Source organism: Phocoena sinus, chromosome X, assembly GCF_008692025.1.
Source record: "Phocoena sinus isolate mPhoSin1 chromosome X, mPhoSin1.pri, whole genome shotgun sequence".
NCBI lineage: Eukaryota > Metazoa > Chordata > Mammalia > Artiodactyla > Phocoenidae > Phocoena > Phocoena sinus.
Window position 1 is genome coordinate 101,636,591 of NC_045784.1, and position 26,736 is coordinate 101,663,326.

General features: G+C 47.3%; 1 protein-coding gene across 10 annotated transcripts in view; it reads right to left on the minus strand.

Moving 5' to 3' along the window:
• Positions 1-26,736, minus strand: part of SEPTIN6 (septin 6) — a 67,944-nt gene that overhangs the window by 38,803 nt on the left and 2,405 nt on the right. For 4 of the 10 annotated variants that reach the window (XM_032621000.1, XM_032621001.1, XM_032621002.1 and 1 more), the window contains exons 2-3: positions 14,695-14,809; positions 6,767-6,962 (exon numbers count right to left, since the gene is read on the minus strand). In XM_032621000.1, coding sequence (XP_032476891.1) covers positions 6,767-6,962; positions 14,695-14,809 — 311 coding nt within the window. Of the gene's footprint in view, positions 1-6,766; positions 6,963-14,694; positions 14,810-20,061; positions 20,243-20,305; positions 20,426-23,017; positions 23,099-26,736 lie in introns of those variants that run through there. The other 6 variants (XM_032620998.1, XM_032620999.1, XM_032620996.1 and 3 more) reach the window with 4 other exon arrangements.

The window sequence follows — 26,736 nt, forward strand, 5'->3', positions numbered from 1 at the left end:
GACGTCAGACTATACTACAAAGCTACAGTAATCAAGATAGTATGGTACTGGCACAAAAACAGAAATATAGATCAATGGAACAGGATAGAAAGCCCAGAGATAAACCCACGCACATACCATCACCTTATCTTTGATAAAGGAGGCAAGAATATACAGTGGAGAAAAGACAGCCTCTTCAATAAGTGGTGCTGGGAAAACTGGACAGCTGCATGTAAAAGTAGGAAATCAGAACACTCCCTAACACCATACACAAAAATAAACTAAAAATGGATTAAAGACCTAAATGTAAGGCCAGACACTATCAAACTCTTAGAAGAAAACACAGGCAGAACACTCTATGACATCAATCACAGCAAGATCCTTTTTGACCCACCTCCTAGAGAAATGGAAATAAAAACAAAAAGAAACAAATGGGACCTAATGAAACTTCAAAGCTTTTGCACAGCAAAGGAAACCATAAACAAGACGAAAAGACAAACCTCAGAATGGGAGAAAATATTTGCAAATGAAGCAACTGTCAAAGGATTAATCTCCAAAATTTACAAGCAGCTCATGCAGCTCAATATCAAAAAAACAAACAACCCAATCCAAAATTGGGCAGAAGACCTAAACTGACATTTCTCCAAAGGAGATAAGCAGACTGCCAACAAACACATGAAAGAGTGCTCAACATCACTAATCATTAGAGAAATGCAAATCAAAACTACAGTGAGGTATCACCTCACACCAGTCAGAATGGCCATCATCAAGAAATCTACAAACAATATATGCTGGAGAGGGTGTGGAGAAAAGGGAACACTCTTGCACTGTTGGTGGGAATGTAAATTGGCAAAGCCACTATGGATAACAGTATGGAGGTTCCTTAAAAAACTAAATGGAACTACCATATGACCCAGCAATCCCACTACTGGGCATATACCCTGAGAAAATCATAATTCAAAAAGAGTCATGGACCACAATGTTCACTGCAGCTCTACTTACAATAGCCTGGAGATGGAAGCAACCTAAGTGTCCATCAACAGGTGAATGGATAAAGAAGATGTGGCACATATATACAATGGAATATTACTCAGCCATAAAAAGAAACGAAATTGAGCTATTTGTAATGAGGTGGATAGACCTAGAGTCTGTCATACAGAGTGAAGTAAGTCAGAAAGAGAAAGACAAATACCGTATGCTAACACGTATATATGGAATTTAAGAAAAAAAACAAATGTCATGAAGAACCTAGGGGTAAGACGGGAATAAAGACACAGACCTACTAGAGAAGGGACTTGAGGATATGGGGAGGGGGAAGGGTGAGTTGTGACAAAGCAAGAGAGAGGCATGGACATATATACACTACCAAATGTAAAACAGATAGCTAGTCGGAAGCAGCCGCATAGCACAGGGAGATCAGCTCGGTGCTTTGTGACCGCCTGGAGGGGTGGGACAGGGAGGGTGGGAGGGAGGGAGACACAAGAGGGAAGAGATATGGGAACATATGTATAACTGATTCACTTTGTTATAAAGCAGAAATTAACACACCATTGTAAAGCAATTATACCCCAATAAATATGTTAAAAAAAAAAAGATGTGGCACATATATACAATGGAATATTACTCAGCCATAAAAAGAAACAAAATTGAGTTATTTGTAGTGAGGTGGATGGACCTAGAGTCTGTCATACAGAGTGAAGTAAGTCAGAAAGAGAAAAACAAATACTGTATGCTAACACGTATATATGGAATCTAAGAAAAGAAAAAAGGTCATGAAGAACCTAGGGGCAAGATGGGAATAAAGACACAGACCTACTAGAGAGTGGACTTGAGGATAGGGGGAGGGGGAAGGGTAAGCTGTGACAAAGTGAGAGAGTAGCATGGACATATATACACTACCAAACGTAAAATAGATAGCTAGTGGGCTTCCCTGGTGGCGCAGTGGTTGAGAGTCTGCCCGCCAATGCAGGGGACACAGGTTCGTGCCCTGGTCTGGGAAGATCCCACATGCCACAGAGTGGCTAGGCTCATGAGCCATGGCCGCTGAGCCTGCGCGCCTGGAGCCTGTGCTCCGCAACGTGAGAGGCCACAACAGTGAGAGGCCCGTGTACAGCAAAACAAACAAACAAACAAAAAAACAATAGATAGGTAGTGGGAAGCAGCCGCATAGCACAGGGAGATCAGCTCGGTGCTTTGCGACCACCTAGAGGGGTGGGATAGGGAGGGTGGGAGGGAGGGAGATGCAAGAGGGAAGAAATATGGGAACATATGTATATGTATAACTGATTCACTTGGTTATAAAGCAGAAACTAACACACCGTTGTAAAGCAATTACACTCCAATAAAGATGTTTTTAAAAAAAGCCTTCTCTACCCCCAAAGTTATAAAAATATTCTCTTATATTTTTTCCTCATATTTTTAGAAGTTGTTTTCAATCCAACTGGAATCTATTTTTGTGAATGGTGTTTGTGTGGGATGGTCTCATCTTATGTTTTCCTAACGGATGGCCTATTTTCCCAGCACATTTTCTTTTTGTTTTGTTTTGGTTTTTTTGTGTTACACGGGCATCTCACTGTTGTAGCCTCTCCCGTTGCGGAGCACAGGCTCCGGACGCGCAGGCTCAGCGGCCATGGCTCACGGGCCCAGCCGCTCCGCGGCATGTGGGATCTTCCCGGACCGGGACACAAACCCGTGACCCCTGCATCGGAAGGTGGACTCTCAACCACTGTGCCACCAGGGAAGCCCACATTTTCTTGAATAGTCTATTCTTTCCTTGCTAACTTACAAATGCTAAATTCCCATAGAAACATGGATTTGATCTTGGACTCATTTTTCTGTTCAATTGCCCCGTTTGCTATTCTTTTTTTTTAATAAATAAATAAATTTATTCATTTATTTATTTATTTTTGGCTGCGTTGGGTCTTCGTTGCTGTGCACAGGCTTTCTCTAGTTGTGGCGAGCGGGGGCTACTATTCGTTGCGGTGCACGGGCTTCTTATCGTGGTGGCTTCTCTTGTTGCGGAGCACGGGCTCTAGGTGCACAGGCTTCAATCATTGTGGCACAAGGGCTCAGTAGTTGTGGCTCTCGGGCTCTAGAGCGCAGGCCCAGTAGTTGTGGCACACAGGCTTAGTTGCTCCATGCCATGTGGTATCTTCCCGGACCAGAGCTCGAATCCCTGTCCCCCACACTGGCAGGTGGATTCTTAACCACTGCGCCACCAGGGAAGTCCCTCCTTTTGCTATTCTGATGCCTTTACTTCCTTACCTCCCATTCACTCATGGCAATCTAGTTTCTACCCACAATTTCCCTGGAATTATTATTCCTAAGTGTATTAATGACCTTCATGTTGCCAAACCCAATGGATATTTTTCAGTTTTTATCTCTCTGGACACTATTTATCATTCCCTCACATATGCTACATAATACAACTCTCCCTTGATTCTTCTACCAATAAAAGTCACGATCATGACAATATCTTCTGTTCGTTAGTTACCCCGTGCCAGGCACTGTTTAAGCGTTTCCTATGCCATACACGTGGAGTATGCCTCACCCATAACCCTCTGGGTAGATATCAGTATTATCACCATCCCCACTTTACAGGAAACTGAGGCATAAAGAATTTAAGTGCCTAGTTGTAGTGTAAGCCCTGACAGTTGTAACTTGCATTTTTGTAACACAAGTGTCTGATTTAAGCTTTGATTTCGGAGGCATCCACTTCAAAAAGGCACCTACTTCAAGGACAGCTATCACGAATAAACACACTGCCAGCCACAGAAAGATAAGGAACCAGCCCCGTCCACCCCCCCACCCCAGGCGTCCTTGTTTTAAAGATATTGGTGCATTTCTATAACTGACCATTTAGGCCACTTGTTTTTTTCTCTCCCCACGTGTTAAATTCCTGCTCTTATGTTTTACATTCACCAATAAAGAGTAAGCCCGCAAAACCACAGGCCGCCTACCCTCGATCCCTATGAAAGCAGAACCCCAGGCCCAGGTGCTCTCGCTCTCTTTCTCTACCCTCGACCTCGCTGTGTAGCCCCGGGTGTGCCTTGTCCTTTCCAGAAACTGTGAGTAATAAACACTTTGTTCCCCTCCAAGTTTCCTGACGGTTATTACTGAGGGCGTCTTGCAATCATAATAAGAACCACAAGGGCCGGTCCAGCCGCAACATTGGTTATGGATAGGCTGAGACCAGCACAAAATGCTTGTCCAAGATCCCTGAGCTAATAAGTAGCAAGATGGGATTTGAACCTAGGTCTGTCTGAGACCAAAGCCTGAGTTCCTAAGCACACCCCTTTCCAGCCTGTCCTCTGTCTCCCTCTTGAGTTCCTTTTGCTTCAGCAGCTTTCAGATGGTGCCCTTCATGATATGGCCTTCGTCACTGCTCTTCTCAGTTTGCCCCTGCACCCTGGGTAAAGCAGGGCCTTCTGATGCTCTCTTTCCGTGCAGCTGCACTGACCTATCTATGTCCTCACGGCCCTGTCAGAATGGAGAAAACACGGCTTTTTATTACAAATCCCTGGAGCTTACTCCACTTCTGTTCCCCAGCCCATTTCCCGGAGGCTTCTCATTTTTACTTATGCGAGTTTGTATTATTTGATATAAGCACGTATCACATTTATAATCAGGAAAAACAGTAAGGATATTAAAAATAGAAGAGAAGTAGGTTAGCCTCTAACGGGCAAGAGAAGTAGATTAGCCTCTAAGGGGCTCTATCAGTTTGGCCCTCCCAAACCATCATTATGCAGGCGTTTTCCAATGTTAGATATGTCGACTATATGTTACTGAGAACTGTGAAAAATTTAATGGACGAGATGCTGAGCGGTCTGCAGCTGAGATTAATCACTCATATTGTGACCCAAATAGCCCCTTTTCCCCAGGGTTTAATTTATTCTCCACCAAACAAGATTAGCACAATAGGCAGGCCTATACAGAGCAGAGGTGTCCTTCGTCTAGAATTTCAAATGGAAAACAGAATTCAGTTCAATTATTAAGGAGCTAAATATATTTATTCACTATAAGGCAATGAGTATGGCTGTTGTTATTTTAAGGGAGAAATAGAAGAATTTGGGATACAGTTCATCTGAGAAGCAAGGGAATCCTCAAAGGATGAGCACTGCTCGAAATGATGAGTGACCTTTTCTGGGAAGAGCACCTGTGATAACCATGTGACTTTTAGTTAAATGCAGACGGTGCCTGACGCCCTCCCCCTCCCTCAACCCAGCCCTCATCTCGTCCTCATCTGAGCCTCACTCCAGCCCTCACTGGCACACCATTCTCAACCACCCACAGTCTCTCCTCCTACCTCTCTGCTTATTCCAGCTCGGTCTCTTTCCAGGATGTCTTTTCCTCCATCTGCTGACTTAACATCCTCAGGTTTTTATCTTTAGCCCAGCGTTCATCTCACTCGGCTCCAATCCCTGGATGATCTTACGTGTGTCTGTGGCTGGAACATATCACCTATACCTTGATAACCCAAGTCTGTTTACAGCGCAGACCCTCTCCTGACCTCTAACCCTGCATATTCAGCTGCCTATCCTCTCTCGATGGTCCGCAGGCAGCTCAAACTCAACACTTCCTAAACAGAGCTGATTCTTCTTAAACCTGGTTCTTATGGTAACTCTTACTGAATGCTGCCAACCATCTGTCCACCCTCCAAAGCCAGAAATCCAAGCCTCATTCTAGGTTCTTCTTTTGCCCTCCTAACCCCCAAGTCCTGTTGAGTCTACCTACTCAGTAGTTATCAAATCTATCTCCTCTTCCCTGTCTCAGCACCTGTGTCATCGCTGGCCTCGATCAAATTGGTCCAACAGTCTCCTAATTGGTCTTCCTGCTCTCCAGCCCATCTCCATACTATCCCAAAGCCCCCTCTTCAAAGGCCAATTCGACTACATCATTCTACTTCATAAAGCTTTTCAGTGGCTCCTTATCTACACATTCTACAAACCCCTCCATGATCTGGTCCCTGCTTACCTCTTCAGGCTCATCTCCCCTCACTTTTCCCCCAGCTCACGCCAAGCACTGGCCCAGGGGCACAGCAGGTATTGCAGGGCCCCAGGTTTACACGATTTGAAGGGCCCTCCAAGAGAGATCAAACAACACAATGACTAGAAATTAGTTCCAGGGCTTTGGAGGTGCGTGAGCAACTGAGGGCCCTGAAACAAGCTTCACTAGCTTCACAGTAACTCTACCCCTGGTCTAGCCAAACAGAGCAAGCTCAGTCCCCTAGAACTTCCACATCCCTTTGCCTCTGTACAAGCAGCTGTCCCTGCCCGGGATGGGGTTCCCAACCTTCCCTTGTCTGTCCAGCAAAATCGTTCACCCTTCAAAGGCCAGCTCAGGGGCACCTCCTCTGTGCAGGCCTCCCTGACCTCCCTGCATGGAGCTGACTGTTCTCTCCTTCATGTTCTCATTGTAGCTTGTCCTTTACCTCTGTGTACCCTGTCCTTTACAGAGCAGGTCACACTCAAAGGAACTTGTTTGTTTAAGACCAGGTTTCCCGTGAGTCTTTGCCTCAAGGGCAGAGACAAGGTCATTCCTTTTTAGACTGTCGGAGCACGGCAGTACCTGGCTCAATAAATAATGTCTGTCGAATGGAATAGAAAAACATCCTCCTTTTGGCAAAGCGTGTGGAGTAGAACACTGCAATAGACAGGGACCCTGGGCGGAGGCGGCGCTAGTGAGCTCTGCTGCCTGCCTGCATCACCTGAGAGGTCCAGCGGGACCCCAGTGGTGAGCTCCTCCCCGTGGCCTCCCAGTAGCCTCCCCGCCCCACCGCCTCCCTTACCTGTCCTCCTTGTTGATCTGGTCCCCGAAGCCCACTGTGCTAACAATTGTGAGCTTTAGCCCCACGTTGCTTTCTTGAAGGTCATATGTATTGGACTGGAGCTGGACACCCGGCTGTGTGTGGGTGGCTGGCTCCCCCTCGAACTTGGTGTTGAACAGGGTGTCCATGAGGGTGGACTTGCCCAAACCTGTCTCTCCTGAAAAACAAAAGAATGAATTATGATGCATTCACACAATGACCACGCAGCCATTACACATGTTTCGGATACATATTCACTGACATGGGAAAATGTACACGGTAAGACACTAAGTGAAGAGCACGTAGAACTACATGGACTATTTGATCTCAGTTAAGTGAAAAAGAGTATAAGGAACTGCACCAACATATTAGCAGTAGTCATCTCAGGATAGTGGAACTGGGGTAATTTTTCTTTTAGTCTTCATATTTTTGTGTTATTTGAAAATTGAGTATGCATTGTTTTTATAGTCAGAAAAAGAAACCATGTTAAAGGCAGTGATGGTGAGGTAGAGTTATGCCTAGAAAAACACTGGAAGGGCGTACAATGTACTCTTACCAACGGTCATGTCTGGGTGGTGGGGTTATGTGCGCTTTTCACTTCTTTCTTTATGCTTTTCTCTATTTTCCAAGTTTTCTACAAGGAACGTGTATAGCTTTCATAATAAAAATTTAAGGGCTATCTTCAAGTTTACAAGAAAGGGACAGCAGTCCCTCATCAAATAAGTATCCTCTCCTCTCAGTCCCCACCTCTCCCAGCCAGGCCCAGACAGCACCCAGATATGCATCCCAGTGGGGAGACCATTTTTAGCTAATGGAGAGGGAATTTAGCAGGCCACAAATTATTCTTCCCTTTAAATTTCAAACAAGCCAGTCAGTTGTTTGTTTAACTAACAGGCTGCGGGATACTAATAAGTTAAACCCCTGGAATTTCAAAACCACTGGCTTTCGCACCAGGGCAACGAGTCGGGGAAGGGCTGCGGGGACTGGTGAAGGTTTGTGGAGGTTATTCCTGAGAGACGCAAAGGATGTCAAGTCACTGCCAGGAACCAAGGACTGCGCTTTGAAGACCCGGACTACCCTGCTGTTCCGCTATCATCACCCCTCTTCTCCCTCTGCCTGCTCACAACCCTTGAGATGTGGGAATTGACACACCTTCCCAGTTGGGAATGGGGGGAGTGGGTTTGTCCTGGGCAAATCCTGGCCTGGAAGGTCCCCTCTTGTGACCGACAGCACATATCTGCAGGGCAGTCCAGGGCTAGGGTTCGAGCTGCACAACCCATAACCGTAAATGGTCCATCTCCCCTCCCACCTCTGGGTGTGTCTAGCTTTGCATCTTGCAAACCTCTTTTATCCGGAGTAATGAGCTATGAATGCAGGAGGTGCTTTTAAAAATATCTGTCTATGCTGAGAGCTTTCTGTATGTGGAGGGATCAGTGTGAGAGAGAGAGAAAACAAGGAGAACATTCAACTCAGCCTGGCTACCCGGCTCCCCAGCCCAATTTCAGAGCCAGGTCTGACTAATGTGGTTGATTGCCAGGGTGGAGGGAAATGGTTCCTCACACAGATCGTGCTTCCAGCCAGGATCTGTTATACCTGCTAGCAGCAAAGACTCTCCCAGAAGAGGCCCTTTTCTCCCTCCCTAAAGGAACAGGAAGTATTTGGGTCCCCAGAAAAACTTGGTGAGGTGGGAAGTGGCAGACTTGGCTAAGCAGCGGAAGACATCGCCCCCCTCCCCACCCAAGGTGCGGGTGCCGCTCCACTGCAAAGGGGCCGGCACCTCTGAAACGGGAACACAGGGTGGCTGCCTCTCCCTAACTCGCCTTCCCTCTGGGCGTTGAAGCTTAAGCTACATTTTCGCCGGCCTTTGTCCGTGCCTAATACATTGTCCATGTACATCCCCACTTTCAGACCCTCTCTCCCGTTCTGTGAGCTCTTTGCTGAACGCCCCGCAGCTCCTAGATCGGGGCGGCCCCTGACTCCCCAGCACCCAGAGCTGGCTCCCTGACTCCCTGATCCTAAGACTTCCCAGAGAGCAGGGGATGGGCAACTTCTGGTACTCCCCGGAGCGCCTAGCAAGAGGCTCACACAGAGGCCTCAGGAGCAGTACCACAGAGGGAAGGGCCCGCCCTGTTTGCGCAGCTGTAGAAAGGCAGGCCGGGTGGGCAGGGCAGGGCAGGGCAACGGAGAAAATGACCACCCGGACGCCTGCCAGTGCAAAAGGGCTGTGGAAATTAGATGCTCAATGATGAGTGTCTGGAAGAAAAGACCCGGCGGGTGTCTAGGGAATTGTGATAAATGCAGCATGAGAAGAGGGCAGAAAATCAAGTGTGCTTGTCCCGTTCCAGTTTTCCATCAATGTGGAGCCTGGGGGCGGGGAGGGGTGGGATCTCTCTCTCTCTCTCTCTCTCTCTCTCTCTCTCTCTCTCTCTCTCTCTCTCTCTCTCTCTCTCTCTCTCTCGATCTCTCTCTCTCGATGGCTGCCACAGACCCAGCCTGAGCCTGGGATGTTGTCCTGGGCCCGGTACTGAGCGGGGGAGGGGAGCCACTCTCGGCTCAACTCAGATCAGGTCAGCAGATTCCACACCCCTGCAGGAAGGTAGGGACTTGGCAATTAGATTCCAGCAGGAAACCTGAGGAGTCACGAGGGGTCAATTTCTCTCTCCTCCTCCCTCCTCAGAGTGTACAGCGGGGTTTCTTAACCCTTTTTAAGTCATCTCCACCAGCCCAGAGGATTTCCTCTCACTTGACTTAATGTAGATAGGATCCTGGAAACACCAGCTTTTAAAAAAAGAATTCAGGGCTTCCCTGGTGGCGCAGTGGTTGAGAATCTGCCTGCCAATGCAGGGGACACGGGTTCAAGCCCTGGTCTGGGAAGATCCCACATGCCGCGGGGCAACTGGGCCCGTGAGCCACAACTACTGAGCCTGCGCGTCTGGAGCCCGTGCTGAGCAACAAGAGAGGCCGCGATAGTGAGAGGCCCCGCGCACCGTGATGAAGAGTGGCCCCTGCTTGCCACAACTGGAGAAAGCCCTCGTACAGAAACAAAGACCCAACACAGCCATAAATAAATTAATTAATTAATTAAAAATTAAAAAAAAAAAAAAAAGAATTCAATTTAAAACATGGAATATGAAATCTGCTTTTTCAAACTATACTCCCTGGGCTAGTCTGATGTTGACCTCTCTACCGGGAGTTCAAAACCACTGTGACAAAGAAAAGCTTAGCCCTTTTCCTCATCTGCTGTTAACATTTGCATCCTCTGGTACCTTGTGCAATTAAGTCCTTGCAAGTGATGAAATGCAGAGTCCCAGGCAGGTTATCACTAAATGACTGTGACCTAAGCCTAGCCCTTCCCCTTCTCTGGACTCCAGTCTCTTTTTCCATAAAATGAGCAGGTTTGAGTAGTAATAATAACAGCTACTGCTCCTGGAGCACTTACTATGTGGGCGCCACTGTAAATACCTTACATATATTTCCTTATTTATTCCCTAAAATAAGACTGTGTATTAGATAATACTACTATTTGTCCTTAATTTACAGATGGATTAACCGAGCCACTTCCTAGCTGTGTGAATGTGCCCCTGCTCTTCAGCCTCTCTGCACGTCACGTTCCTCATCTATAAAATGTGGAGGAAGAAACTGGCCCAGGGTCACAAAAGTGGTATGTGGCAATGCCAGCATTTGACCGCAGGCAGTCTGACACTGGAGCCCATGCATGTTCTAGTGCGTCCCATAGGTGTGATATGTTGTTTCATTCAGTCATTCGACAAATATTTAGAACCTTTAATAGGACCCAGGCACAGGTTTAGGAGCCGGGGATACAGCAATGATCAGGAGAGCTAGTCTCTTCCGGCTCCGAATGTTGGAATAAACCAAGAGAAACATCTTTGAGTTCAACCGGAAGGTGTCCAAAAGGGAACTCTCCAGGAACTCCTGTTGGCCAAGGGAGCCTATGGATGGGGATGAGGTCCTGCCTGGCTCTGTGACCTTGCCCTCTACTTCTTCCTGATCTTGCAGAGACCTGGCAAACAGGGGTGTGCTGGAGCCGGCTCGCCCGGCTTCCTGCAGTTCTTCCCAAGCCCATGTGCAGTGATGTCATGTTGGCAGCTTAAAACCAGCTATGGTGGGAATAATGACAGCACAAAAATTGGTAAATGCTACAAACCACGGCAACTTTTCTCCTGAGAGTGGGTGGTTTGACGCTGACCAGCACACCACCGCTGGCAGCCTGTCTCAGACAGGTGGACGGCTGCCTCTCCCAGAGATGGAGAGATGAAACCATCGCTCCCTAACCCTGAGAGAATGCTAGCTGCCCTTCCCCTCCTCCTGCACTGAGCCTCAGTCCTGCTTCTCTTGTATGTTTTTTTTTTCCAAGTTCAACAGAGCCTAGTTGAGCCTGGAATCCTGAGCAGTTTCAAAGTAAATATTAGCATTATGACCCTTTGTGCTCGTCACAGGCATTCTCTGTTGCTGGCACATTCAGAGGGCTGAGTCTCTTTGGGGCTCTTTCCCAGCAGAACGTTTGCACTGCCGACTCTAGTCGTTCCTCCAACGCCTCCTGTACTATATCTAGAATCCTGGGATCCGAGTGATTTCCAAAGCTAAGCTAGTAGACTGGGAGTGGGCTAGTAGATTTTTTAGAACAGGAGGGGGACCTCAGCCCACTCGGTAATTACTGTCAACCATAGCGTCTGTTGGAGAGGAGCCATAATATGCTCACACCCATGTGCCTGGCCCTCTAAAAATAATGATCGTAGGTGTCATCATCAGTGCCCTTATGTATAAATTACGCTCTTGATTCATAAAAATTCTCCCTCTCCATGCCAGCATGCACATGCGCACTTATGCACGGAGGGTACTCACTCCGCTAGGCTGGGGCCTCTGATCAGCAGCCCAGCACCACAATAAACAATACTGTGATAAAAATATTCTAGATCTCTGTTAATAACCAAAGCCAGTGTTACCATAATTTTACACTTAAAATGCCCTATCGGAAAAGAAAAGAAAATCCTTTGGGGAAACATATTCTATGCCCAAACAGAACCATTTTATAATCGTCATTAAGGGAGTAAAGTTGACCGTTATGCACAGGCAGTAGGCATGAAAGCATGGTCGCTGAAGGTCCTGCGAGAGAAACGATCACCTTCAGCAGCCAAGCTACGGATCCTTCGCCACGTCGGTGACGCTACCCAGTCCCACGGCTGGGCTGAGATTGCAGCCTTAGAGCCACCGTAAGCCGCCTGTGACTTTGGCCCAAATTGTGGGTTCTCAGAGCAATGACAGGCTTCTGAGCCCAGCCAGAGAGGCGGATGCATGAGTTGCAGGCTTTTTTTGGATCAGGGATGGGGAATGCAGTTAACCAGCCTGGGCGGGTGCATCCAAGGGGTGCACCTGCACGGCTAAGAGGGGAGCTATTAGGGCAGCCGTTTCCTGAAACTTCATAAGTAGAGAGAGAAAGAGGAGGTGACTCCTTGGGTGTGAGGGTCTCCTTTCTACCCTTCCCCTCTTGGAGGGTCTGTCCTGGGCAGTTGAGCGATTCCATGCCTGCAGGTGCACAATGAAGCAGCTGCATATGTACGATGCCTGGGTGGGTAGGGGTTTACTATTTCTCCCACTTGGGGCTTCCCTGGTGGTGCAGTGGTTAAGAATCCGCCTGCCAATGCAGGGGACACAGGTTCCACCCCTGGTCCGGGAAGATCCCACATGCCGCAGAGCAACTAAGCCCGTGCGCCACAGCTACTGAAGCCTGCACGCCTAGAGCCCGTGCTCCACAACAAGAGACGCCACCGCAATGAGAAGCCTGCACACCGCAATGAAGAGTAGCTCCCGCTCGCGGCAACTAGAGAAAGCCCGCGCGCAGCAACGGAGACTCAACGCAGCCAAATATAAAAATAAATAATAAAGAAATAAAGAAATATTTCTCCCACTCACTTTGCCTTGAGCTTGGCTGCCTCTTCCTCCGGGCCCTAGGGGAGCCTGTGGACCACATGTCCAACTACCCTACACTGCCGCCCCCAGAGAGCCATCCTGACCTATGCGGCCTCCCTCCTAAAGCTTCACTAGCCCACCCAATTGCACTTGGTTTGAGAGACTGACGGGTGTGGGCCTGTCACTTCACTTCTCATCCCCTCAGCTTCAATGCAGGTCACCCGGAGCTCTGGGAGGAATGCCAAGGGACTCCAATATGTTCGTGTGGAAGTTTTTCAGTAATCAAATGTTATGTGAAATAAGTTGGCCATCAGCCAAAGATGGGAGAGATCTGGCAGTGCTAATACTGGACGTGATGGTATTTGATCTTGATGTCGATCACCATGACTGCTGTTTATTTTGTATCCCTCTCCTAATAGCACCTCATCGTAACCATGGGTAGACTTTTGGCATCTGAAGAATTAACAGCCTAGATCTGGACTCTCAGGCCCATGATATGTAAATCCGTGAAGCACATATTTTCATCTCATAGGTTCCAAAGCTGGTGCGTGAGAGTGAGTCATTTCACTAGTGAGTGAGCCTAGCTGACTGCCTGTCAACCATACTTATAAGTGGCTTTGTTTTCTCTACTTGTCCTTGAGTGTGTAGCTAATTCTCCGACAGAAAATGATCTGAGGAGTGCCAGGGAGGGAGAAGAAAAAACAGAGTCCAAGAAAATGAATGACCTTAGTTACAAAACAGAACTTTAGACTACATTAGAGAGTAGAATATCCAATTCAGTAGTGGTTCACACCCTCAGTATGAATGAATTCCCCGTATGCTCTGTACAAAAACAGGAAAAGGCAATTAGCAAAAGTGTTCCGACCGGGCATGAAAACTGCCATTATTATGGTATTTATAGAACCATTAAGGTTTGGAGGTATGTCACTAAAAATATGCAGGTACGCCTTACTGCACTGTATATTGAAAATTTTACACTGTGATCGTGTTTGCAAATTTGGGATTATTTAAGGTCTAAGGAGAGATTCTCAAAGAATGTCAAGGAACTGCTGTTCCTGAGACTTGCTTGGCTGGTGCTTGACAGTTTCCAAAGTGCTTCTGCATTCTCAAGAGATGTCTCTGGCAGTGGTTACCAAAGCAGTGGGAGGGACAAAGGGTCAGGCAGACCTGGGTCCCTGTCATGGCTCTGCCACTTATTCTGTGTTGCCTCAGGTAAGTCCCTTATCCCCCCGCCTCCCCGAGTTTCTTGGTCTCCGTCTGTTCCATGAGGATACGAATGCCACTTGGTCTGTTCACTTCCCAGAGTCCTAGTAAGGACCCAAATTGTTAACATGGGAAAGTGTTTGAGAAATGTAGTGAGTGGCTCCTGCGGGGATAACTCATGCGTTCATTTCACATACATTATTGAACTCTCTTCGTGCTGTAATTAGCACAGTAGAGGTGACTAAGACATGGTTCCCACACTTGAGACTAAAGGTCCAGGCACAGATACACTTAAAGGGAATAAAAAGAACTTGGCACACAGCTGTGTGGTGCCTGCACAGAGCTCAAACTGTACCAAGCACAGCAGGGCTGCAGAGGAAACAGACAGACCCAACCCACTGCCCACAGCTGGTAAGCAGGCATCTTTCCACAGCCATTACCTCCCTCCCAATTCTGCCCTAGCTCCTATTTTCTGCAGTCAGAACAAGCCTGATAAGAGTAGCTGAGCCAGCCAGCTCCCTTACAGAATTTCCACTGGGTGTCACGCAGCTCAGCTCCCCCCAAGGTATGGCCCCGCATTCTGGTCTGGGCAGGGAAAAATGTAACTACAGCCAGCTGCTCACCAAAGCAAGCAGAGGGATAAAAGAAGAAAAGGGGCAGAAACACTCCTGCAAATAGATCAGAATGACACACTATTGAACCTAATGACCTGCAGAGCCACACCTAGCCATTAAGGATCCATATTCTGTAATAGAATTTCCTGCTATGGAAATACTCACCCACGCACAGGATGTTGAAGCAGAAGCCCTGGCTGATTGACTGATTCACCAGCTGGTCGGGCAAGCTGTCAAACCCCACATGTCCAGCCAGGGGGACAGTTCGGCAACCTTCACCCTAATTTGGAAGGGGAGGGAGGGGAGAAAATGAAAATGTGCTTAAGAGCAACCTGGGTCTCACTTCCCCATCCAAATGCTCTCTGTGCTAGGAATTAACACCCACTGGGGCCCATCTCCCCTTAGCTAGTCCCTGATCCAAAGCAAAATGACCCATTCGCTTAGAAATCATGGATTCTTGGGTACAGTCATCCTTGAGGCTCCATAATGAACGTCACATAGTTCCAGACACAGCAAACTACAGAGGCGGCTTGTAAGGGGTGGGAGGGCGGGGGGGGGGGGGGGGGGGTCAGGGGATGAGAAGGTTCCCAGCCTTGGGTTAATTCTCCTCACAGAGACTCAGTTTCCTTTCACATCTGTCAAATGACATAATATTACCTTACAGATGATTGGGAGACTCAAATATGCCAACACATGTAACGAGCTTAGTACAATGCCTGGAATACATATAAGTGTTCAGTAAATATGACAAAGGGACTTCAAAAAGCAATTTCTCTTCTTGGGACTTCCCTGGTGGTCCAGTGGGTAAGACTCCTCGCTCCCAATGCAGGGGGCCCAGGTTCGATCCCTTGTCAGGGAACTAGATCCCGCACGCACACCGCAACTAAAGATCCCTCATGCCCATGACTGCCATCTGGCAAGATTGTTACCCTCACATATCTCACCCCACACCCTCCAGTGGAGTAGTCTCAACAGACAACCATATGCCATCATTCAGTCCTGGGTGGTATATTCTGGGCCCCAGAGGGGTACCTGAAGACAGCTGGGTTTTATGAGTGGCCTGCATCACTCAGGGCTACATTCACCCCCTTTTGCTTTCCCTCACCCTTTTCTCCATCTTTTTATCAAAGCAATCAAAAAAAGATGTAAGGGGCTTCCCTGGTGGCGCAGTGGTTAAGAATCCGCCTGCCAATGCAGGGGACACGGGTTCGATCCCTGGTCCGGGAAGATCCCACATGCCGCGGAGCAACTAAGCCCACGTGCCACAACTACTGACCGTGAGCTCTAGAGCCTGCGAGCCACAACTACTGAGCCTGCATGCCACAACTACTGAAGCCCGCGCACCTAGAGCCCATGCTCCGCAACGAGAAGCCACCGCAATGAGAAGCCCACGCACCGCAAGGAAGAGTAGCCCCCGCTCACCGCAACTAGAGAAAGCCCGCGCGCAGCAACAAAGATCCAACACAGCCAAAAATTAATTAACTAATTAATTTTTTTTAAAAAAAGATGTAAGTTTCCCACTGTTCATTCTTGGTCCTCAAGACTGCAGGGGAGACAGAAACCTAAGAGCCAATATGCTTTCTCGATGGAGCCTCCTACTCAGCAGGCATCGGAAATTGGGAGGGACTCAGAGTTGAGGTTTCCTGAGCCATATATCATCACCCCCGGCTGCCTCTTCCTGTGTCCAAACTCAGCACCATGAAACTTCAAGTGCTCCAGGGCGTCTGGTCCAAGTGCCAAAAGATGAGGAAAGGGAATTTTCAAACTGAAGACAGTGAAGGCAGCGGGGAGAACTCCACATCTTATTCTTAAAGATTTATTTCATTGTCAAGCCTCACCCAAACACCTCCCACGTGCCCACAGTTATCTCCCACCTAGCCCAGTGCTGTGAGAGCCCTAAATAGCAGAAGAAAGAGTATGGCCTTTATTCCCTAGGCAATGGGGTTTGAAAGGGGCATTTTGAGTGTTTTGAGCAGGGAGGGCCATGACACAAGTAGTCTTTTCAAAAGATCATTCCAGCTGCAGGGCGCTTGATCGATGGGAGGAGAGAAGGAGAAGGGGCAGGAAGACATATTAGGAGAGGACTCCAATAACGCTGAACTGGCAGAGTGACAGACAGCCAGGCACTGTGACGATTAATGCTGCTTGAAGTGAACTGATCTGACTTGGGACTCAGGAGGGAGGAACAAATTTGAGAGCCGTCCTACAGAAAGGATGAGACTCGGTGAATGATTGGGCAGAGAGTGCGGGAGCAATCAAAGCTATAAGGCTGCAAGGTCCTGCGCCTGGGAGATTGGATTGATGGCACCAAGGGCAGAAAGAGGGAAGCCAGGAAAGGGTGCTTTAGTGGAAAAGTCGAAGATTCTGGTTTTAAATAGCCATTATTTTAAAATTACACTTATCAGGTTTTTTATAAGAGTAATCCATGTTCGCTGTAGAAATTTTAAAACATATGGAAAATTATAAAGAAGAAAATAAAAATCACCCATAATATCACTCTCCAGAGACAGTCACTTAGTATTTACATGTATTTCCCTACAGTCTATATATAATACTTTTTTCTTTTTTTTTGTTTACAAAATAGGGATAATCCTGTATATTCCTTTTCATCACCTGGCTTAATAACCGGACACTTAATATAGTATGGATGTTCTCTTGAGTAATTAAGTATACTTCTAAAACATTACTTTTTTGGCCACATAGAATTCCATTGTGGGAATTTACCACATTTTCTCAACCAGTGAAATGTCTTCCACTACTAGACATTTAGCGTGTTTCCAAGTTTTCAACATTGTAAGTAATAATTCTTGTTCTTACAGGTTTGCATAGTCTCTGATTATTTCCTTAAGCTAAATTCCTAGAATTAAAGCCTGTTGGGTGCAAGGCCACACACACTGGAAAGACTTTGGTACACACCGAGAAATCATTCAACAGAGAATATTACAAATGTCTATTTCTAACGCCAGTATGCGAGAGTGTCTGTTTACACATACTTAGACCAGCACTGAGTTTGAGGCTTTTTAACCATTGTGAATTGAATCACTGCAAAATGGCATCATGTAACTTCATTTGCATTTTATTAGTGAGAGTGAACTTTTTTTATTGTTCAACTACATATGTGTATTGTGTCTGTGTATGCGAGTTGCCTATTCACGTCTTTGTCCATTTTCTTAAAATGGGTGCTTGTCTTTCTCTTCTGGATTTGTAAAAGCATTTTCTATACTAAAGAAAACAAGATAGTTTTGATTTTATGGTGACACATCTACCCACTAAGTACTTAGCAATATGGGATTGTAGGCTCAGGGAGAATTCAGGACTGAGATATAAATTTAGCAGTGAGAGGTATGAAACTGGATGTGTTCTTCAAGAGACAGTACAGGGAGAAAAGAATTAAGGACTGAATATAAGCAATGCCCACAAGTAAGGAATGGGAAGATGAAGAGAATTCTTCCAAGGGGTGGGGGGATGATCAGAAAAGTAAGAGATGACCCAATAGTTTTCTGTCACCAGAGGCCAAGATTGAAGTCAGGAAGAATTACAGAGAAACGTCCATTGGTCTGGATTTGGTAAAGTCCACTGGTAACTTTCAGAATCCTTTTTTCTTCTGTATCTTTTTACCCGGTGTCCAATATACCTAAGTTAACTGGAAGGTTTGGGGACTAGGGAACATGGAATCTGGGTAATGCGTCTTTCTTGCTAATCAAGATTTAAGCAGCAAACTGTCTGTCTCAATCCTTGTAGTTGAGAAAGCTTCGAAAATGAATTTGTATATGCAGTTCCTGCTTTAGGAAATCCTGCCTAGCGAGCACCATTCACTCCTGCTTTGATGAATCTTAGAAGATGTCAAGGTCACCGTTATGAACATCAGTCCTCATTGTTCAGAGGTAAATACGTAATGGTGAAAAGGACAGGACACTGGGCTGAATGGACACTGACCCCTGGACAGCCCCTGGAAGTTTCTTCCCTCTTCCCTCTCTAAACCTCCGATAGCTTATCTCTTTCCTCTTTCTCCTTAACGTGGCCGGATTAATTGAGGTCCTGACTGCTTTGATTGCAGTCAACTGAATGTTCCCTGGATTGCAAAGTGCACAAAAGGAGATGGAACTGGCAACTTGGCCCAGGACGTCTGACACTAAAACCTTAAGTTATCATCTTGAGTAGCAGGTGGTGCCACGTTTGACGCTTTGAACTGAGAGGCTAGAAAGGCCACAGCCACCAAAATGTTAAATGGCCCACCTCCCGTGACCTGCAACCTCCCCTCGGGACCTACTCTACAGAGACTCACATGCCTGTACAAAGGTCCATGTACAGTACAAGGAAACTCATTACAGAATTATTTATAATACTGAAAACCTAGGGAAAAAAACCCCGGGCTTCCCTGGTGGCGCAGTGGTTGAGAGTCCGCCTGCCGATGCAGGGGACACGGGTTCGTGCCCTGGTCCGGGAAGATCCCACATGGCTCAGAGTGGCTGGACCCGTGAGCCATGGCCGCTGAGCCTGCGCGTCCGGAGCCTGTGCTCCGCAATGGGAGAGGCCACAGCGGTGAGAGGCCCGCGTACCGCAAAAAAAAAAAAAAACAAAAAAAAACAAACAAAAAAAAACCCTAAATGTCCGACAATGGGGAAAATATTAGGTTGGCCAAAAAGTTCGTTCGGGTGTTTCATAGGTTGTGACAGAAAAACCAGTTAACTAAATTACGGTACGTGCATATTCTGGAATATTCCTCAGCCATTAAGAAGAATGCAGTAGATCTAGAAACAGAGTCACAGAGGTAGAAAACAAACTAATGGTTACCAGGGGGTAAGGGCGGGGAGGGATATATTGGGAGACTGGGATGGACATATACACACTACTATATATAAAATAGTTAACTAATAAAGCCCTACTGTATAGCACAGGGAACTCTACTCAATACTCTGTAATGGCCTATATAGGAAAAGAATCTAAAAGAGAGTGGATATAAGTGTATGTATAACTGATTCATTCGCTGTACACCTGAAACTAACGCAACATTATAAATCAACTCTACTCCAATAATAATTTTTTAAAAAATGCAGTAGGTCTATAGGTACTGATCGGAATATCTCCAAGACATAATATAGAATAAAAGAAACTGTAGAACAATAAGCACAGTATGAGGCCATATATGCAAAAAAAACCTCTGCGTGTATTTGCACTTAAATGTATGTGAGAGAAAGGGGACTAAAAAGGCACACACCACACCTAGAACTCAGGGTACCTCAGGGGAGGGGACTGGAAGTAGGGGCTTCCTCCGGGGGTAGTCAGTGTGCTTCTGCATTGTTTGATTCTTTTACAGCATGAATGTATTCACACATTACCTGTGTAATTTAAAAACCATTTTTAATACACGAAAAGCGAGTTCTGGCTCAGCTTTGCAGCAGGGGTAATTAGGCTGCAGCGTCTGAGAGGAGCTAAAAGGCAGGCAAAAATGAAAGCGTGCTCCTGAGAACTGGGAGAGGCCCCACTCCCCTCCCCAATTACGTTTCCTGTTTTCTCCTCATCTGCAGTCACCTGCGGTCTTGAAATACGTTATACCACATTTCATATCACAGGCAGAAACAACGCTTTCTCTTCCGCCTCCTCCCCCGAGGACACACCGATTGCGCGTTTTAATTGAATAGTCGGAGGTTCGTGTTATGAAGTACGAGTGAGGGCAGTTCCAGCTGTGCATCGTTTTCCCCTTGCTGTGATTCTGAAAATAAAGGGTCCCATAAGCACCCAAGTGGGCAACCCCTGCCCCCTCCCCCCTTCCAACCTTTGTGGCACAGGACGCAAGCCATGTAGGAAGCCTCCGGAAACCGAGGGCGCATCTGTGTCGACGGAGAATTTCTGGCCTCCGTTTAAAACTGGGGTGGCCAAGTTAGTAGCTGTCATTCTGAAGGACAAGATCAAAACAAAAAGTTTGGAACTCATGGCCAAAGACCGGGCTTGTCCCCAACTTTCTCCTCTGGCCTTGGCACAAAGATGCTAGGAAAGGACAGAAACACTGAAATAGGATTATCTCCGGCAGCCCCATGTGTCCCTTACTGGTGGGCCTGATCTCTCACACCTTCCCTTCCTCTATCTATCTCCCTCCCCAGCTCTGAATATCAATCTCTGAGAGACCCTGCAAATCTTCAGCACGTTCAAACTCAATGAATAGTTCAATGATGCATGATGGAATATTAAACAGCTGATAAAAATAGATTCTAAGAATATTTAATGGCATAGGAAAATGATCACCAAATACTGTTAGATAAAAAACTGTGTATACAAGATCATCCCAACCATGAGGAAAAAAAGTATGCATGCATTCTTAAAAACTTGGAAGAATATATACCAAAATGGTGAGAATGGTTGCTTTTGGCTTGGAGGGGCTGTAGGAGCTGCTGCTTTTCTGTTTTCCAAATTTTCTACAGTAGGTATATTTTACTTTTTTTTTTTTTTTTTTTTTGCAGTACGCGGGCCTCTCACTGTTGTGGCCTCTCCCGTTGCGGAGCACAGGGTCCGGACACGCAGGTCCAGCGTCCATGGCTCACGGGCCCAGCCGCTCCGCGGCATGTGGGATCTTCCCGGACCGGGGCACGAACCCGTGTCCCCTGCATCGGCAGGCGGACTCTCAACCACTATGCCACCAGGGAAGCCCCATATTTTACTTTTATAATCAGAATTTAAATATTATTTTTTTAAGATTCTATGATGATACTTTCCTAGGCAGGAAAGTGGCCTCAGATATTTTAGCAAAATCTTTAGTTACAGCCAAAAAGTTGCTTTATGTACAGATAACCAGAAAATTTGGTGAAGTATTCAGCTTTCTGGCAGTTTTATTGTATATAAAACATTTATTTTCCCAATAACACAATAAAACCTTATTATTCTTCTTATTGTAACATATTTATATGCAATATAACATTATTATACAGTATGCCTTATTCTTATAAGGATTCATGTGAACCAGAAGTCAAAGTCAAATCACATGCCCTGAAACATGCAGCAAAAAGTCTTGCTGAAACAGTCAGGTGGATGATAGCCCTATCTGTTACCTCCAGTGTTACCAAGGGAGTGAATGCCACTTATTATCCCATATTATCAGCCATAAGAACCACAAGAGCACTGCTAAGTTCCCAGAGGTTAAAACAACAACAACTCCAGTATGCCTAACACATCAAACCTCACGATTTCCCTGGCTCCAATTAAGCTGAGCTGAGAGGAAACTGACAGTAGTAGCGATGCCCTGAACTGGGAGAGAGAAATCTGGGGGCCTTTCGGAGGAGAAATGAAACCTGCCAAAGCTAGCAGCACCCCTTAGGGGCCCCAGTGCCTTTCAGTGGGGGAGCAGCTTAGGGGATCCTGACGAAGCACAAAGGAAACCATCCTCACCATACAGGGAGAAGGCCCAGTTTTGGCAAATCCAATAGATGGAACTCTGGATTTAATACACCGGATCAATTCCAGAGTGGCTTTTCATTCTATAGAAGGATTCACAGCAGGATTCTATTAAATATCCAGCTCTCCTAGTGCATGTAAAAGGGGATTCAATAGACAAAAATTCAGCTGTCATGTACCTTTATAGGAAGTCAATAGCTACATACACCTACACGGACGGACAGACAACATGTGAAGGGTCGTTTGTTTCTATTCCAGTTCCAGAGACCCTGCTGAGCTAAAAGCACAGACTTGCTTTCTCTACAGCCGTCTCCCCACCCAGCTCAAGGAGTCAAAGCAGGGAAGGGGTGGAGTTAAATTCCGCCACCTCGTTTGGAAGCAGAAGCAGAAGCAGGCAAGGACCTAAAAGAAATCAGGCTGGAGGAAACACAAGAAGTGTACAATGTCAGAGCTGGAAACACCCTTACGGATCACTTAATCCAACCCGCGCATTTGACAAAAAGGGAAACAGAGACTCAGAGGCAGGAAGTGGCTTGTCCCGAGTCACACAGTGATCTAGTGGCAGAGAATGGTGCTGGGACCCAGGGCCCTGTCAAGCAGACCGCCGCTCTCAAATGGAAAAGCTGGCTCAAGTGGCGCATAGATTTCTTTCTGCTGCTAGAATTCTGGGACATCGGGCTTGTGGCTGATGCCAGTCGGGAGGAGAAGGGTCATGGAAAATGACCCAGAAGCCCGTGGGCTCACCAAGGCACCTCTGGCCCACACGAGGCAACTGAGGCGGTGGAGGCCAGGAGACGCTGGTGCCCCTCTTCTGCATCTTCTCTCCCACCTCTAGCTCCCATTTCCCTCACTGCTGACTCAAGCCTGAGCCTCAGCCTGGCCTCTGCTCAAGAGCCCCAGGGCTACCGAACCCAACCAGCCAGATTCTAGGTGAAATATCTCCACCTCAGCCAGGGGTGACCCTTGCCCAGGGTGGGTCAACTTTCCCACAAAAGCCTGACAGATTCCCTTCAAATCAGGCCATTTAGAGTTTCCTAGGTGTTCTGGTCATTGTTATCTCCAATCTGTTAAAACGAGAAAAAAAAAAAAAAGGTTTACTCACAGGCCTCTGGATGAACGCCCAGCTGTCCTCTGGGGAGCCTGAATTTGCCTCTGCCTCCATCTGGTCTCATTTAAAGGGGATCTGAAAAAACCCAGTTCCTGCCTCAGCGCCAGTGCTCAGAGCTGGGGGCCTCTGCTGCGAAAGGAAACTGAACACGACCTCACACCTCATCAGGGCCGTGAAAGCGCAGAGCTCTGCTCCGGAGAGGGCCCTGGCAGGAGAAACCTGAGCCCTGGGTCCTGTCCCCAAGAAGGCCCGTGAATCTTTTGCCCAGTCACCTTTAAGTGAGTGGAAGGGATGACCCCACTGCAGGGCCAGTGCTGCATAATTCAGCAGATGGCTGCCTCTAATGAGAAGACACTGCAGAAGCGGGAACGTTATCTCCCCCTCCCGAGCGTGTGGTCCTTTCTCTGTGCAGGCAGCTGAAGCCTCCTCCTGCCAAACCAAGGAGGAAGGGTCTGTGTTTCAAATTTATTCTGCGCGCCTCCTCCAGTTGTTACTTAAAATAATCCATCATTACGTGGCTGGTGGCTCCAAGATTTTTATTTAAAGTATGGGAAAGAAAGAAAGAAAGGAAGGAAGGAAGGAAGGAAGGAAGGGAGGGAGGGAGGGAGGGAGGGAGGGGAGGGGAGGGGAGGGGAGGGGAGGGACGGAAGGAAGGAAGGAAGGAAGGAAGGGAGGGAGGGAGGGAGGGAGGGAGGGGAGGAGAGGGAGAGGAGGGGAGGGACAGAAGGAAGGAAGGAAGGAAGGAAGGAAAGGAAGGGAGGGAGGGAGGGAGGGAGGGAGGGGAGGGGAGGGAAGGAAGGAAGGAAGGAAGGAAGGAAAGGAAGGGAGGGAGGGAGGGAGGGAGGGGAGGGGAGGGTAGGGAAGGAAGGAAGGAAAGGAGGGAGGGAGGGAAGGGAGGAGAGGGAGAGGAGGGGAGGGAAGGAAGGAAGGAAGGAAGGAAGGAAGGAAAGGAAGGAAGGAAGGGAGGAAGGAGAAGGGAGGGAGGGGAGGGAAGGGAGGGGAAGGAAGGGAGGGAGGGAGGGGAGGGGAGGGAGGGAAGGAAAGAAGGGAAGGAGGGAGGGGGAGGGAGGAGGAGGGAGGGAGGGAAGGGAGGGGAAGGAAGGGAGGGAGGGAGGGGAGGGAAGGAAGGGGAAGGAAGGGAGGGAGGGAGGGGAGGGGAGGGAGGAGAGGGAGGGGAGAGAGGGAAGGAAGGAAGGAAGAAAGCCCACACATAGCCATGACTGTGCTATCTGGGGTTTAAGCTGAGAATCTTTTTTAACATCAGAGTCTTCAAAGCACCCAAGTATACTCTTCTCAACCTCCATGAGTATACTGAGGTGGGGTGGGGGGGTCGCAGTGAAAAGAGGGGGAAGAGGGGACATGGCAGGATTTTTATTTCTTGGAAACATGATGAAAAGGCCAGTTTTTTTTATATAAAAACGAATCTGAAAAAAAGAAAAACGAGTCTGTGTCATCTGGAAGGTGTTTCATTGCTTCATCCACTGACCAGCAGTAACACTTTGGACTAAGTCATTTGGTCTTCCTGAACCCATAAAATGAAAAGAACAGTAATACTCATCCAGGAAGCTGCTGGGGAAAATGAAATCATACAGATGGAAGCGTTTTGAGATCGTTGAAAGAGACATGTTACACTTATCTATGGTATTCTTTTTCTTTCTTTTCTTTTCTCTGTCTCTTTCTTTCTGGAATGTGGTTTTAACGTAAATGCAACTGAAAGCACTCCTCAGTTGCGCACGATAATACAAAACCAAGGCTCCGATAATCCAGAAACCCATGCAAGTCCAGAAATCAGTCCTCTTTAGTTCTGGAATACCTTTATCCAGGGGACTTATCTTTCGAATTAGTTTTGCTCAGGCTAATGCAATGGGTTCGCTCCCTTACAGCACAAAAAGGGAGGGGCCGTGCTGGGTAACAAAGCCAGCAATTAATAGAAAATTTACAGCAGAGACTCTACAAAGTAAATGCTGTGCACATGACTGCAGATCAAAATCTCATTATACTATACAGACAAATCGCTCGGCTGTAATGCAGTTTTGTAATAAGAATGCCGCGAACACTCACATTTCCAGGTTTTAGGATATGAAGAGGAAATGGGGCTTATACTGGCCTCTCACGGGGAAGCTCTGAGAGGGCTGTCGTGTGTGCCGTGGCCACCACTATATCCCCAGCACCTGGCACAGGGCCTGGCAGAGTCGGTGCCCAATAAACACATGTTGAAGGAATGAATGAAAATAAAAGTGCGTGAATTAACAAATGAAATGTTCCCAGCCTGGGAGCAGAAGTGAGATCTCACCCATCTTCACACCTACCCTTTTCCTAGTTAAAGCCCTCAGCAAGCCTTTCCTGTCACCCACCGCCCCTGTCCACTGCTGGATCAGGTCCCCTTGTAATGAATTATCCTAGCGGGCAGCAGCACTCCTCCGCAGCACATCACAAAGATAATTGTAATTATTTGTGTCCACCTCCACTACTAGACTGTAAACTCCCTGAGGGCAGGGGCCATGTGCGTTTGTGGGGAGGAGGGCGGACATTGTAATTTCCCTCCAACTTTTAATTTTGAAAAGTCTCAAACACACAGAAAAGTTGGAAAATAGTACCCACGGCCTAGATTCAAGAATTTTTAATATTTGGGGCCATGCAAATTTTCTTCAGTGCTGTATACACAGTAGAGGTATGGGTGGATATTGGGGTTTTCCTCTCCCTGCTTGGGGCACCATATGACTTTTAGTGCGAGGTGGGGAGATGGCTGAGGCAGGGCACTTCAATGGGAATCAAGGTTAAGTGTCATTTGATAGCAAGACCAGAGTGCAGCCACCTGTAGGCGGTTGCCTTGGGATAGCTGCCCCGGGACAGTTGCCCCAGGACCAGTTGCCCCAGGACCAGCACAGCTAGGGCAGCGTTAGGCCCTGCAAGCTCTTTCTTTAGGGAGAAAGACCATTACCTGGCTGCACCGTGCCTTGCCAAGTTACCTTGGACAAGTCATGGAACCTCTCAAGAGTATATATTAACAGCAGCCCAAGCCACCTCACAGGCAGGGGTTGGGGATGGAAACATCCCAAGAATCTTCTATAGTTCTCTAATTATTTCACCGTGTCCACAATTTGTCTCTCCAACTACACTACAATAAGCGTAAAAGCCAGGAACTATGTCTACTACTTTTTTCTGGTATAATTGACCGGAGCCAGCCATAGTGCTGGACACTTAGCAGTTAATCAAATAAACACTTGTGGACATGATGAAGAAACAGTTTTGTCCTACAGAATCTTTGTGGTGTTCATTCAGATGGGATGGGATTGTATCATGTACACAAAAGCTGAACTTCCAAGTTGCATGCATGCCCAAATAAGGATCCTATCCAGCAACTCTAAGGTCTGTTTTTGTCACTAATGATGTTACCTTACAAGCCAGTGACCCTCAACTGACTCTGGAAAGGACAGCCCATCCCTCACACACACACCAGAGCACTACTTGCAGGGCACCATGTCTCAGAGCTCATTAAAAAGAACTCCTAAGCCAGGCACACTTAGGTTTAGTCTCCAGTCTTCTTCTCCCAAATCCTGGATACTCGTTCCCAGGAAGAAACAGTCAGCAGCCAGACGTCCAAAGGCCTCCCGAGTTAATTCCATCTTCCCCTGGTGAATTACAACTTCTTGCAGACACAAAGGCAGGCAGAGAGACAAATGACACATAAACAAGAGCTTCACTGGCTGGGG